The 13,459-nt window shown below is 45.8% G+C and overlaps 1 protein-coding gene across 1 annotated transcript in view; it reads left to right on the top strand.

The window, feature by feature from the left end:
• p2rx5 (purinergic receptor P2X, ligand gated ion channel, 5) overlaps positions 1-7,683 on the top strand; it is a 36,071-nt gene extending 28,388 nt beyond the window's left edge. Inside the window, exons 11-12 of the mRNA XM_002938242.5 lie at positions 1,828-1,910; positions 5,866-7,683. Of these exons, the coding sequence (XP_002938288.1) occupies positions 1,828-1,910; positions 5,866-5,968 (186 nt within the window). The 3' untranslated portion in view covers positions 5,969-7,683. The remainder of the gene's footprint in view (positions 1-1,827; positions 1,911-5,865) is intronic.
• The last annotated feature ends 5,776 nt before the right edge of the window (positions 7,684-13,459 follow it).

Here is a 13,459-nt window from a genome sequence, read left to right as displayed (position 1 = left end):
TCCTGCAAATGTTCATGCCGGCCTTTTTAGGCACCACTCTGCCATCACTCACCCCCCATGCTCATCACTTCCACTCTCCCCCTCCTCACTACCACTGTGTGCTTGTCACTCCCCCACCCCACATGTCACCGTAAGTGTATGCACATGTGGCAGGGGCCAATGTTAATCACCTTGGTCACTTGCTACACTCGAGCCTACACTGGTACCAGTAGCCGGGATTAATAGGAGCTAATTATTTAGCTCCTGATCAGTATTTTAACATAACATTTTTACATTTATGTTTTTGACACCCCATCCCATCAGCCTTCCAACATCAAATAGCGATGGAGTTTGGGGTAGGCAGAAGAGACACCTCCTTAGGGTGCAATTTTTTTGGAAAAGGAAAGGGGTTGCAATTTCAGAAAATATGCTTATTGTGGTATGCACAGGGGCACATTGTTCAAGTGTTTCACAAATTGAACCAGCTCTTTGACTTCCCTCAGCTTTTCTCTATCACCTGACCTGTGAACTGCTTTAACTCTTCTAGTAATGGTATTATGGGAGCATGGGAAGGTGCAATAGTCACCCTATTTATGGTGCCAAATAATAGCCACCCTATCCATGGTGCCAAAGCTTATTGGCTTGGCTCTGTATTTGGTGTTGGGCTTCAACTGAACTCACAGTGCTGAAAGTGTAAATAAATTGCAGTAGTAGATTAATATTTTTTTTTTTTTTTTAAATAACTAGGGATACCCCAAATCACGGGACAATAAACCACACTGCTTATCAGAATTACAAACAAACCCATTGGCCAATATTTGCAACTCTTCCTGTTTGTAACTGTACAACAGTTATCTCACTATTATCTCCTATGTAAGCATATCCGGTACAGTCTGTATCTTTACAGCTTGGGATCATCACATGCAATGACAAAGTCCCATCTGTTCAAATGGCATAAAGTATAAATAGAGTGAGCACAAAGCATAAGTCTGCATCCTAAGGGGAATGTAAAAACAGGTGCAGTGCTTGTCCAGGTCTAGTAACCCACAGCAAGCAAGAAGTTTGCTTACATGTTACCTGTAAATGCTACCTGCTGATTGCTTGATATAGGTGACCAGGTCTATAGAAACCAATGGTTAGCTATAAAAAATTACTCAAGCCTCAGACTTTTCACAGCTGTGCCACAACATGTTATAGGCTATAGGCCTTATGTCTTGTTCTCTGTGTTTTTATTCTGTGCTGAGTAAAGGGGACATACACGGGCAGATTTCAGCTGCCGATTCAGGTCCTTAAAACCAACAAGCAAATCTTACCATGTATGGCCACCTTAAGATTCTTTACTAAAGCTGGGCAAATTGGCGCTCTTCTGATACGGTTTGACTACAGCTTCTGCCCTTCCTAAACCCCTTTCTACTAAGGGATCCCAGAAACACTGCCAGCAGGTTCAGCAGCCCTTGTCTATATGGAGCTAAACATTTTGGCTTTGAGTACAGGTATAGGACCCGTTATCCAGAATGCTCGGGACCAGGGGTATTCCGGATAAGGGGTCTTTCCGTAATTTGGATCTCCATACCTTAAGTCTTTTAAAAAATCAATAAAACATTAATTAAACTCAATAAGATTATTTTGCATCCAGTAAGGATTAATTATACCTTAATTGGGATCAAGTACAAGGCACTGCTTTATTTTTACAGAGAAAAAGGAAATCAATTTTTAAAATCTGAATTATTTGCTTATAATGGAGTCTATGGGAGACATGCTTTCCGTAATTCGAAGCTTTCTGGATATCGGGTTTCCGGATAAGGGATCCCATACCTGTATAGTGAAGATATTTTCTTTTATTTCTAGGGGGCATTCTTCTGTGATCTTGTGCTGCTGTATCTAATTAAAAAGAGCAACTTTTACAGGGACAAGAAGTTTGAGGAAGTAAAGTAAGTATTGGATGATGTAAAATTATCTCACGTTTCTTTGTAGTGGAACAGTCACATCATTTGCGCTCAGTGCTGACTGTTTGCCTGAACATGAGGTGCTAAATGATGGCATTTGGTTCAGGGGCAGGCCCGGGCTGGCATTCTGTGGATTTTGTCAAATGCCAGAGGGGCTGCTGTAAGATGCAATATAGTCACTATTTATTGGGCTGGTGGGCTATTTGGACCTCTCTGTAGTTGAAATGCCAGGGTCTATTTTGAATTCCAGTCCGGACCTGTACTGTCCTCCTGTCTATGCTAAAGCCCAGTACCCTGCATCTCCCAGCAATAGATTATCTAGCAGAAATGTCCAACTCACATAGAAGATGTCTCAGGCATTTTCCCCCTTTTCACACTTGAAGTCCTTTGGGGTTCTGTCATGGGAATATAGGTGGGAAGGCAAAGTATTCTCTCACTTTTCATTTGCTGCCCAAAGTATTGCTGATTATCCTTGTCATGACAAAAATTCCTATATATATTTTTATATTTGTTCTTATCATACAATGAAATTGGAGTAAAGGCACACCTCATCCTCCCATGTTCCTTTGTATTTACTCACATCACCATGGGCATTTCTTTGGCGGATCTTGGAATTGCCATGTCATTTACAGGAGAAGAAAGGGGGGTGCTTAACATTCACTACTACTAATAATTACTACCCCAGTACCAGCGAGCAAACAATCTGCTTCCTTCTTGCGGCCACTTGCGCATGTGCAGTAGAGTAAAAGGATGAAGTTTAACAAAAAGCCGGCTCTTTCACTCTACTGCGCACGCATCAGCCCCAGGGTCAAAAAGAAAGAAGACAGAAGGAACAGGGTGGCTCGCTCACCCAGATCAGAGCAGTTTTCCCCTAACAGGAGCACCAGCCTGGGGTAACAGGTAAGTGAATAATGTCACTGGGGTGCCTAACATTTGGCACCCCCAGTGATTGAACCTTTCCTTCTCCTTTAACTAAGACAGTCTAAATACTTTATCCCCTGCTATCATTTGCTGTAGGGATATGGGGCTTATAAGTTCAAGAACTGGATCATTAAGTCCCTGATGACATGGAGTTGGCTGACATGGCAACCATGTGCCATGTGTGCTGCCCCAACAACTACATGCAAAACATTAGCCCTCACCTTACCACCCATTCAGAGGAAAGTAAAACACCAGGTACTTTGAGAGCAACTGCAGTACGTAGGAAATAACAGAAGGGAAAATAAAAACAATTTCCCCATACAGACATGTAGAAAGAGCTTTATTACTGTACATACTGTGTGTCAGATTCGCTTTACCTCATGCAACCTGGCAATTAAAGTCACAATGAGTTTCCATCTACATGGCATCAGTATTGTGGTTTCTGGGGTAACAAACAAATGAAGCGTACCTGCCTGACCTGTATTCCAACCAAATAACCCCAACTGCTTGTTAGTCATTTGTAATAGCCTCCTTACTACACAAATTAGAACTCTTTCAGAAAGGCAAGTGAATCATGAAATAACCAGGTTGTCTCCTGGTAAGCGTCAGTAACCCACTTCTCCCTGTTTCCAACAAGTTTGTGCCACAGAATGGGAAATTCGGAAAATAAATTCTGCGGAAATGTGGGTGCACCTTGGGTGGGGACAGGTCTGTAAGAACAGCAATATGTCTGGTAAAAGAAATGCTAAAGGGCACAACTTGGGGGGGGGGGGGGCAAGCAGGTACCTCTCCTACCTACCCCTAGACCATGCTCCCAACTACTTGTCATTGTGTGTCTCTCCCCCGCAACGGAATTGCACATGTGCACTCATGCAGGGGAAGGAGTTCAGGGTGCAGGTGCAGTGGCCTAGGGTCGGCCTCTGCTAATAATACTGAACTCATCTCTAGCGTTTGTGTGGGTGAGCATTTAGAAAATAGTGATCATAACACGGTCTCCTTTGAGATTATGTTGCAGAGACAGCTCTATAAGAAAGTAACTAAGGCACTAAATTTTACACACGCAAACTTTGGCACTATAAGGGAATCCATGCAAAATATCAGCTGAGAAAGGCTTTTACGGGGTTAAACACAGAAGGAAAGTAGAATATCTTTAAAATGTTGCTTAACAAGTATACAGATCAGTATATTCCTCTTGTAAGAAAAGAAAAGGAATCTGTCTACACAACTGAGAAGCCAGGTAATGAAGGCTTCCTTTTTATAGAAGTTGTAAAGGTGGACGGTATATTAACTGCTCAAAGAGCAAAATAAAAGGATGCAGTTAAATAATGTAAATAATGGATGGTAAGGTTTGCAGAAAGCCCTCAGTCAAGGGTGGTGAATGCAATTTAATGTAATTTGAGTGCAAAAATCACCATCAATAATTAGAGTAGCAGTGTAAGGTAAAATTCAAAAAACCATTAGGCAGAAAAAGGGGTCAGCTTAACGAGTCTCGTGCCTTGTAGGGCACTTACTCATAAGCTTTACTTTAAATTGCATTCCCTTTTAATAGACCCAATTCTAGCAATATTACTACTGATGTATGGGTCACTCAGGACTTGAACAAGGTAAACAAACGTCCAGGACCGGATTCATCCCAGGGTATTAAACGAGCTGAGCGCTGTGATTGCCAAGCCTCTTCACTTAATTTTTCAGTATTTGTTGGGTCTGGCATGGTGCCAAGAGACTGGCGGATTGCTAATGTGGTTCCTTTAGTTTCTCAGCCTGAAACTATAAGCCAGTTAGTCTGGCATCAGTAGTAGGAAAGCTTTTGGGAAGGGTATTAAGGGATAGGGTACTTGAATACATTGCAAATCACAATACTGTAAGTTTGTGCCAGCATGGTTTTATGCAAACAGATCTTTCCAGACTAATTTAGTTGCCTCTTATGAGGAGGTGAGTAGGAACCTCGACTCTGGGATGGCATTGGATTGGACTTTGCTAAAGCGCTTGATACAAAACCTCACAGAAAGTTAATGATAGAAACATCATTTTGCCTAGGTCTCTGGTAAGGCCTCACCTTGAGTATGCAGTGCAGTTTTGGGCTCCAGTCCTTAAGAAAGATATTAATGAGCTGGAGAGAGTCCAGAGACTGCAACTAAACTGGTTAAGGGGATGGAAGATTTAATCTATGAGGTTAGACTATCAAGATCATATTCTCTCGCTGGAACACCTGCCCCCTCTGGTGGCCGTAATGGACTACTGAAAGAATATGCTGTTTGTGTAGGTATTTAGCTGTATAGGGAACCAGTGACTGTATGGTAGAGTCCTGCAAAAACCCAACCTGGACCCAACAACCAGATTTGTACACACTTTGACCTGCTACCTGACCCGCAAAAGCCTTAGCTGCAACCCAATCCATAACCCGCTGACCACCAATAAACAGGAATTGCTGATGCTGCAATTTGGAAGTGACATAATCAAAAGTGGGTAGGGGTAGGGGCAGCATCAGGACTGTTTGTTAAATGTCTCTTGGCTTTGTACTTAGTAGGGAGAATATTTTCATCTGTTCTTTTGCCTTATCTGGAGTTTGACTGGGTCACATAAGAACATTTTATTCTAAGCCCACTCCAGGATATCTTTGTATTGTCTGCAAGTCAGAAGGAGCAAGGTAAGCAAATGTCACACACTTTGCTGTCTGCTGTCTACCTTAAGATGGCCATACACTGATTGATCCGACCGGTTGGACTGATCACACTGATGGGATGCAGGCTTTTGGGACAAGCCACATCAATGAGTTGATGTACTTCTCACCCCACATTTTCGACCTATCACTTGTTTTGGCCTGTGTGCAGCTCTGTTTTGGCATATGGTGCAGATTGCACTCCATCTCATGCCCAGATGGCTGCTCTGAAAGGAGCCATACTCTAACCTTTGTTATGAACTAAAGGGGCCCTGACCAAAGCTTGGACCTCCAAGGGGGACCTAAATTGAGAACTGTCTGACAACCACTTTACTAAATGCTGGCACTTTTCTCTTGCAGATCAGCTTCTAAGATGTCCCTGAATCTCAAAGTCAACGGAAAACCAAAATCTAAGAGCCATAATGACTTGGACCAGATAAAACTGCAGTCCGTTGAAGCCTAAGCACTCCATGCAACAATTAAGGCTATTCATGGAACTACAATAAAGGACAAAGTGATCTGGAACAACAGAATATGCTGACACCCACATTTGGGTGCTTCTTAATTTGCATTAATGACTTTTTCTACCATCCGCTGATGCACTGCATTACCCAACCAAACTGTAGTGCTGGAAAATGTAATAGCATCTACACTAAAGTCTTCTGATAAGTCCTACTGCTGTCCTCTTGGAGGTTAGCAATCTAGTAGTAGAATATTGCGGTTGGGTGGGGAAATAATCAATGTTATATTGACACCAAGCAGAATGCACTTTACATAATGGCTAGTCTTCTCTTTCTCTACTAATTTGTTCCTCCCATAAAGGGGACATTCGGCACCACTAGGAGATAGAATGCTCTTGCATAACCTATTTGTTTGCATAGGATATTCCACCAGTTGATAGAACAGCAATGCAAGCATAGTGTTCCCCAAACCCAAACCCCTTTTAGTAGAAGTCATTTAGACTTTAACTGGACCAAATAGTTGAACCCCGATGCCATAGTTTAGAATGGGAAGGGAGATATTTTCTTTGGTCAAATGGGGCTGTCTGTTGGCTAACTATTTAATGTAAAAAACAAATACACGTTGATGACCTTTTATAACCACCCAAGAATTTTCAGGAGACACCTGATTTTGTAACATGGTAGAGGCAGAGCAAGGGTTAGGGTTGAAGTGTAACAGGGCATGGTCCAGGCATAACAAACCAGGGTTTGGGAGTGTCCAAAAATCACCCACATTAGTTTCACAGGAAGCCGACATATTTGAAAAACCACAAAGCTTGCATTTTTAAACGGAACATGAATCTCTTAGCCAATAAATTTGTGAGTTGCTGGTTGACCTCGATCCACAGCCTGAGGGGCGTTGGGTTCTAAGTTGCAGGATCCATAGTGCATTTGGATTGCAAATAAACATTCAGACAGCCCTGGAAAACCCTTTGCCCTCAGCTGTTATCCATAAAAATGTCTCTACTGCATCTGAAGCCAGCATGGTGTAACTGCCTCCATATAACACCATTCAGTCCATCCAATGTATGCACATACAGGTTCTATCGTTCATCCAAAGTATGCACGATAGAGTTTACCCTAAAGTGTGGGCAGATGGCTGGGAAATGCTGAGACCATGCATATTATGGTTACTTAGAGAATTTGTGTAGCACCCAAAGCTGTATCTGTAGTACACACAGATACACTGTCCAACCCATGTATGAACATATTGGAATGCACCATAGCAAATGAATGCCTTAACATCTCATTGTTTGTTGTTACAGCAGAAAAAGTGGCCCAGGAAAATCTAGGCTAATTATCTAGGCTAGGTGGCTCAGTCCAACTATATCCCATTGAGGCATTAAATATAAGCAGTGACAATACCAGCTCTGTAGCAAAGGTGGGGATATCAGAGCTTCCTATGAACTGAATATGTCAATTAGGGATATCAGACCCACAGCTCTCCAGCTCTAATGAACTACAGCTCCCAGAATCCCCAGTGAGCTGGCTTGCTGAAGATGCTGGAAACTTGAGGACATAACAGCTTTAAGGCTACATGTTTGATATCCCTTTGGTAAACTTTTAATTAACAGTCAGAGGATAAAATATTAATTATTCTGTTTTGTTGCATATATGTTTGTATAGCTTTGCCATGGTGTGAATTTCAATACAAAATAGCTGCAGTGCAGCACCAAAATTCTGTTGCATGGCTGACTTTATATTTTTGTTAAACCAAACACTGACACTGAAGTACCAGTGGATCTTGAAGAACACCATGTCACACACATATGTATACCCTATGGGGGTTATGTAATAAGAAGCAGTATGTAGAATTTACTGGTCACCTGTTTAAAAGCTCTTATTGGTTGCTATGGGTTACTGCACCTGGGCAAACTTAGTGCCTTTTATTACATAACCCCTTAAGGACACCTGCCTGTTCTAAATCTCATTCCCAAACCAATGATGTTACTGTTGAGTTGGTGGTCCAGATGCTCACTTGGGCTGAGGCCATGGTTCTTTGTACAAGCCAGTCAAGTTCTTCCAGTCCCATCAGAAAACCCATTCTGTACAGACCTTGATTTGTGCATTGGGGCATTAAAACAGGAAAGTGCCTTCACCAAACTGTTGCCACAAAGTAGGAAGCCCAGAATTGTCAAAGATATAATTGCAGGCAGTAGCCCTAAGACTTCCTTGCAATGGAACCAGGGGCCCTGACGCAAACCATGGAAAAAAGCCTCGGACAATTATTCCTCCTCTACCAGTTGGCATTATGCCATCAAGCAGTTAGTGTTTTCCTGCTGCACCCAGACTTGTCAAACCACCAGAAGTAGTGCAATTCATCACTCCAGAGAACCCACTTCTCCAGCCAATACTTGGCATTGTAAATGGTGATGATGAGCTTGTGTTCAGTTTCCTATCCACTAAACCCCCCCCCCTTCTTCTGACGAAGGATGGATATAGTACATGTTGTGTTTCTATAAAGCAGTGGGATCATGAGCAACATGTTGCTCCCAGTGGCCTAAGAGCAGGTGCTTAATTTTGAATTTCTAGTTAGGAGGCAAGTTTTGGTAGGCTGCCAGTCCATATAGGGATTATCAAATAGCCAGTTATAGCTCCCACTGGCACCTCCAGGAACATTTTTCATGCTTGTGTTGCTGTCAGGGGCAGCCACAGGTGAGTGGCTGGCAGGTAGGAGCCTATATGCAGATAACCCAGAACTCCCTTAAAAGGCCAGACAGCCAAGAGTTTAACTCTTAAACCATCAAGAGTTTAAATACCGGGGAATTCCCTACCAGTCATTTGAACTGAAGAAGCCACTCGGATGAGTGGTGAAACGTTTTCAAGAAAAACTCAGAAAAGTCCAGTTGTTTTAGACTTAATTCTACTAGATACTGTATATCATGACCTGGATGAATGAGAATCTTCATAGACATACGCCAGACAGCCAAGTTAGATGAACAAAGGAGTTTTAATGAAAACAAACAGAATGAAAATAAAAGTAATGTACAAGCCTGTGATAAATACAGAGTCCGGTAACAGGTGAATCCAAAGGCGGCAGGGGTCAGTCCAGGCAGTGTTCTAGCAAGTCCGATAATCAGGCAAGGGTCGATTCAGGCACAGTTCTAGCAGATCCGTTAGTCAGGCAGGGGTCAGTCCGGGCAGAGAGGAATCAGGTATCAGAGGTGGCAAGACCAAGCTCAGCGGGAACGATGATCGAGCACTGTGTCTAGCCCGGAGAGGGTTTATATAGTCTGGTGATTACCAAAGCAGCCACACATGTGATGACCAATATAGACAGTGAAACTGGTGGAAAGGCACAAAGGACATTAGAGCAACCGATCCCATGTAGCTCAAAGAGCCCCCTGTGGCTCAGTAAACATGTGCACCCGGAGTTCCACACAAAGTCCAGGGTTCGAATCCCTATAGTTCCTGACATTACCCCCCCTTTAAAGATCGTCCTCCGGGCGATCTCCCAGTCGGACAACAACATTTTAAACAAAAAACATTTATGCATTAGAATCAAGTCATTAAAGATGCTGCAGGGACTGGTTATGCAAGCGAGTATACTGCAAGGCTCAAAACCATCAGCCGAGAGTGAACCATTAGAGATAGGATCATCAGCAGGGAAAGAATTGCTAGGGTCTGGAGCCAGGACAAGAGGGTCGTCAGGATCGGAAGCCGGAGCCAGAGGGTCGTCAGGATCGGAAGCCGGAGCCAGAGGGTCGTCAGGATCGGAAGCCGGAGCCAGGACAGGAGTGCCGCCAGAGTCAGGAGCCAAAGCCAGGACAGGAGGACTGCCAGAGTCAGGAGCCAAAGCCAGGACAGGAGGACCGCCAGAGTCAGGAGCCAGGACAGGAGTGCCGCCAGAGTCAGGAACAGATGCCAGAAAGTCACTAGGATCATTAACACAAGGTAGGCCACCAGGATCAGGATTTAGAACAGTGGAGTTGCCAGAATCGGGAGCCACAGCGGATGAGACGCCAGGGTCAGGAGCCACAGCGGATGAGACGCCAGGGTCAGGAGCCACAGCGGATGAGACGCCAGGGTCAGGAGCCACAGCGGATGAGACGCCAGGGTCAGGAGCCACAGCGGATGAGACGCCAGGGTCAGGAGCCACAGCGGATGAATTACCACACAAAACACCCATTACAGGTGGAGCACCATCATACATACCCACTGCAGGTGGAAGGGAGATGCCCAGGGAAGCAACAAGACCACCACTCACTGCTATTGGACTGGCAGAGTCTGCGACAACAGAACCACCAGACCTAGTAGCAGGGAAGGTAGGCCCGGAAGCAATTTTGTCCTCAGAGGCTGGTGGTAGAAGCATTGGCACTGAAGCAACAGCAGGCACAACCACTGGCACGGGAGCTAGCAGGACCGCTGGCACAGGCAGGATCGCTGGCACGGAAGCCGTCACGGGCAGGACCGCTGGCACGGAGGCGGGAACTGATGGCTGGAGAACTGGCACGGAGGCGGGAACTGATGGCTGGAGAACTGGCACGGAGGCGGGAACTGATGGCTGGAGAACTGGCACAGAGGCGGGAACTGATGGCTGGAGAACTGGCACTGAGGCGGGAACTGATGGCTGGAGAACTGGCACAGAGGCGGGAACTGATGACTGGAGAACTGGCACAGAGGCGGGAACTGATGGCTGGAGAACTGGCACAGAGGCGGGAACTGATGGCTGGAGAACTGGCACAGAGGCGGGAACTGATGGCTGGAGAACTGGCACAGAGGCGGGAACTGATGGCTGGAGAACTGGCACAGAGGCGGGAACTGATGGCTGGAGAACTGGCACAGAGGCGGGAACTGATGGCTGGAGAACTGGCACAGAGGCGGGAACTGATGCAGACAACATGACTGCTGGCACAGAAGGAGGCAGCCGTCGGGGTGCAGGCACTGGCTGGGCAGCAGACACCGGAGCAGGCACTGGCTGGGCAGCAGACACCGGAGCAGGCACTGGCTGGGCAGCAGACACCGGAGCAGGCACTGGCTGGGCAGCAGACACCGGAGCAGGCACTGGCTGGGCAGCAGACACCGGAGCAGGCACTGGCTGGGCAGCAGACACCGGAGCAGGCACTGGCTGGGCAGCAGACACCGGAGCAGGCACTGGCTGGGCAGCAGACACCGGAGCAGGCACTGGCTGGGCAGCAGACACCGGAGCAGGCACTGGCTGGGCAGCAGACACCGGAGCAGGCACTGGCTGGGTAGCAGACACCGGAGCAGGTACAGGAGACTGGACTGCGGGTAAAGGAACTGGAGACTGGACTGCGGATACAGGAACCGGTAGGCTAATAGCAGGTGCTAGAGCAGGCAGCAGCAGCTTTCGGGGAGCCAGCACAGGAGCAGACAGCTTTCGGGGAGCCGGCACAGGAGCAGACAGCTTTCGGGGAGCCGGCACAGGAGCAGACAGCTTTCGGGGAGCCGGCACAGGAGCTGAGGGTTGCAGTTCAGGCACAGAAGCTGAGGGTTGCAGTTCAGGCACAGAAGCTGAAGCAGGACAAGGCCGCTGTCTGGGTGCTGGAACTGGACAAGGCCGCTGTTGCTGGGGCACTGGCACAGGAGCCGATGAAGGTTCAGAGCTGGACTGCCCGAGGACTGGTAGGGGCCCAATCCGTGGGAAAGCTGGCAAAGGACCAAGCCGCCTGAGCGCAGGTACCAGAAAAATAGGCAAATGAGCAGGAACTGAATCAGGGGACTGAACTGCAGGCAGAGATGCAGGGGACTGATCTGTAGGTATAGATATATAGGGCTGAACTGCAGGTACAGTGGACAACTGGGAGATTGACCGGCCCTTGAACTTGGTAGTATATGCCGTTGGTATTTCATCCTCAGAATCCATATCTTCCCATTCATCCTCAGAAATATCTATACAGTCACTCTCATCCTCATAACAGAATTCCTTTTCATCATCTTGAACAGCTGGCTGGAAGGTGCTTTGGGGCCGCACAAGTTTAGAATATCTTGGAACCGGAGGAGTCAGTTGAAAATTCTTAACGGGTTTGTTAACTGCAGTAGAAGGAAAAATGTCAGAAGAGACTGGCCATAAATCCCCTGTGAAGGTTGCTTTCAAAAAAGAAAGAAAAGTACAAGGATCCTCCAAAAAGTGAGCCTCTTCATCAATGCAATACTCTGCCCATTCTTGAGCATTGCCCCCCAAGAGAAACAAAATGATGAGCCGACTCTTCATATAATCAGGGGCTTGCCTAACAAAGGGAACTGTAGCAAACTTTTTACAGGTGAGCAGAAAGTCAGAAAAAGTCCCTTCTTCCCCTTCATACTTTATAACAGAAGAAAGCCACTGAGCAGAGAGTTGTAGTTCATTCTGTTCATGTGCTAATGAGGGGTTACCAGCAGGCTCGTTATTGTATGGCTCGATCATACTGTCAGGGGCAGCCACAGGTGAGTGGCTGGCAGGTAGGAGCCTATGTGCAGATAACCCAGAACTCCCTTAAAAGGCCAGACAGCCAAGTTAGATGAACAAAGGAGTTTTAATGAAAACAAACAGAATGAAAATAAAAGTAATGTACAAGCCTGTGATAAATACAGAGTCCGGTAACAGGTGAATCCAAAGGCAGGCAGGGGTCAGTCCAGGCAGTGTTCTAGCAAGTCCGATAATCAGGCAAGGGTCGATTCAGGCACAGTTCTAGCAGATCCGTTAGTCAGGCAGGGGTCAGTCCGGGCAGAGAGGAATCAGGTATCAGAGGTGGCAAGACCAAGCTCAGCGGGAACGATGATCGAGCACTGTGTCTAGCCCGGAGAGGGTTTATATAGTCTGGTGATTACCAAAGCAGCCACACATGTGATGACCAATATAGACAGTGAAACTGGTGGAAAGGCACAAAGGACATTAGAGCAACCGATCCCATGTAGCTCAAAGAGCCCCCTGTGGCTCAGTAAACATGTGCACCCGGAGTTCCACACAAAGTCCAGGGTTCGAATCCCTATAGTTCCTGACAGTTGCTCTCCAAAACTTTTTCCATCTGAATTTGGTTCACAGGCATAAAATTTTGGGGATCCCTGCTATAAAGTCAAATATTAAACCCCCACAAAAAAATGAATCAGGGAACACCATCTTTAAATACCTCTCCAGTTGTGAAAGGATAAAAACTCAAACTCACCCTGAAGCAAGAAAGGAATCCCTGTCATTGTAGCTCTGCAAATTTCCTCAAAAGTGTAACAAATTATCTGCAGGAAAAATAATGTATACATATAATTCACTTAGAAATACTACCAACGAAATTCATAAGAAACAAGACATGATGAACTCTTCATTCAATCCTCTAGGGTACTTTGTTTTTAAAGCCCAGATCCAATAACATTCCCTTTGCAGTAAACCTCTTTTTGTATCATAATCCTCCCTTCCTTTGACCTGTTTCAGTATCTAAGCTGTGCACCAGGTGGTAAATCTTTGGAGGAGGTAAGGGTGTACTGGTGTTAACATTTTTCCATTTTCTCTCAATACAGCC

The sequence above is a fragment of the Xenopus tropicalis genome, chromosome 2 (genome assembly GCF_000004195.4).
Source record: "Xenopus tropicalis strain Nigerian chromosome 2, UCB_Xtro_10.0, whole genome shotgun sequence".
Taxonomy (NCBI): domain Eukaryota; kingdom Metazoa; phylum Chordata; class Amphibia; order Anura; family Pipidae; genus Xenopus; species Xenopus tropicalis.
Note: the sequence above shows the minus strand (reverse complement) of the source record. Positions and strands in the feature narration are given on the sequence as shown.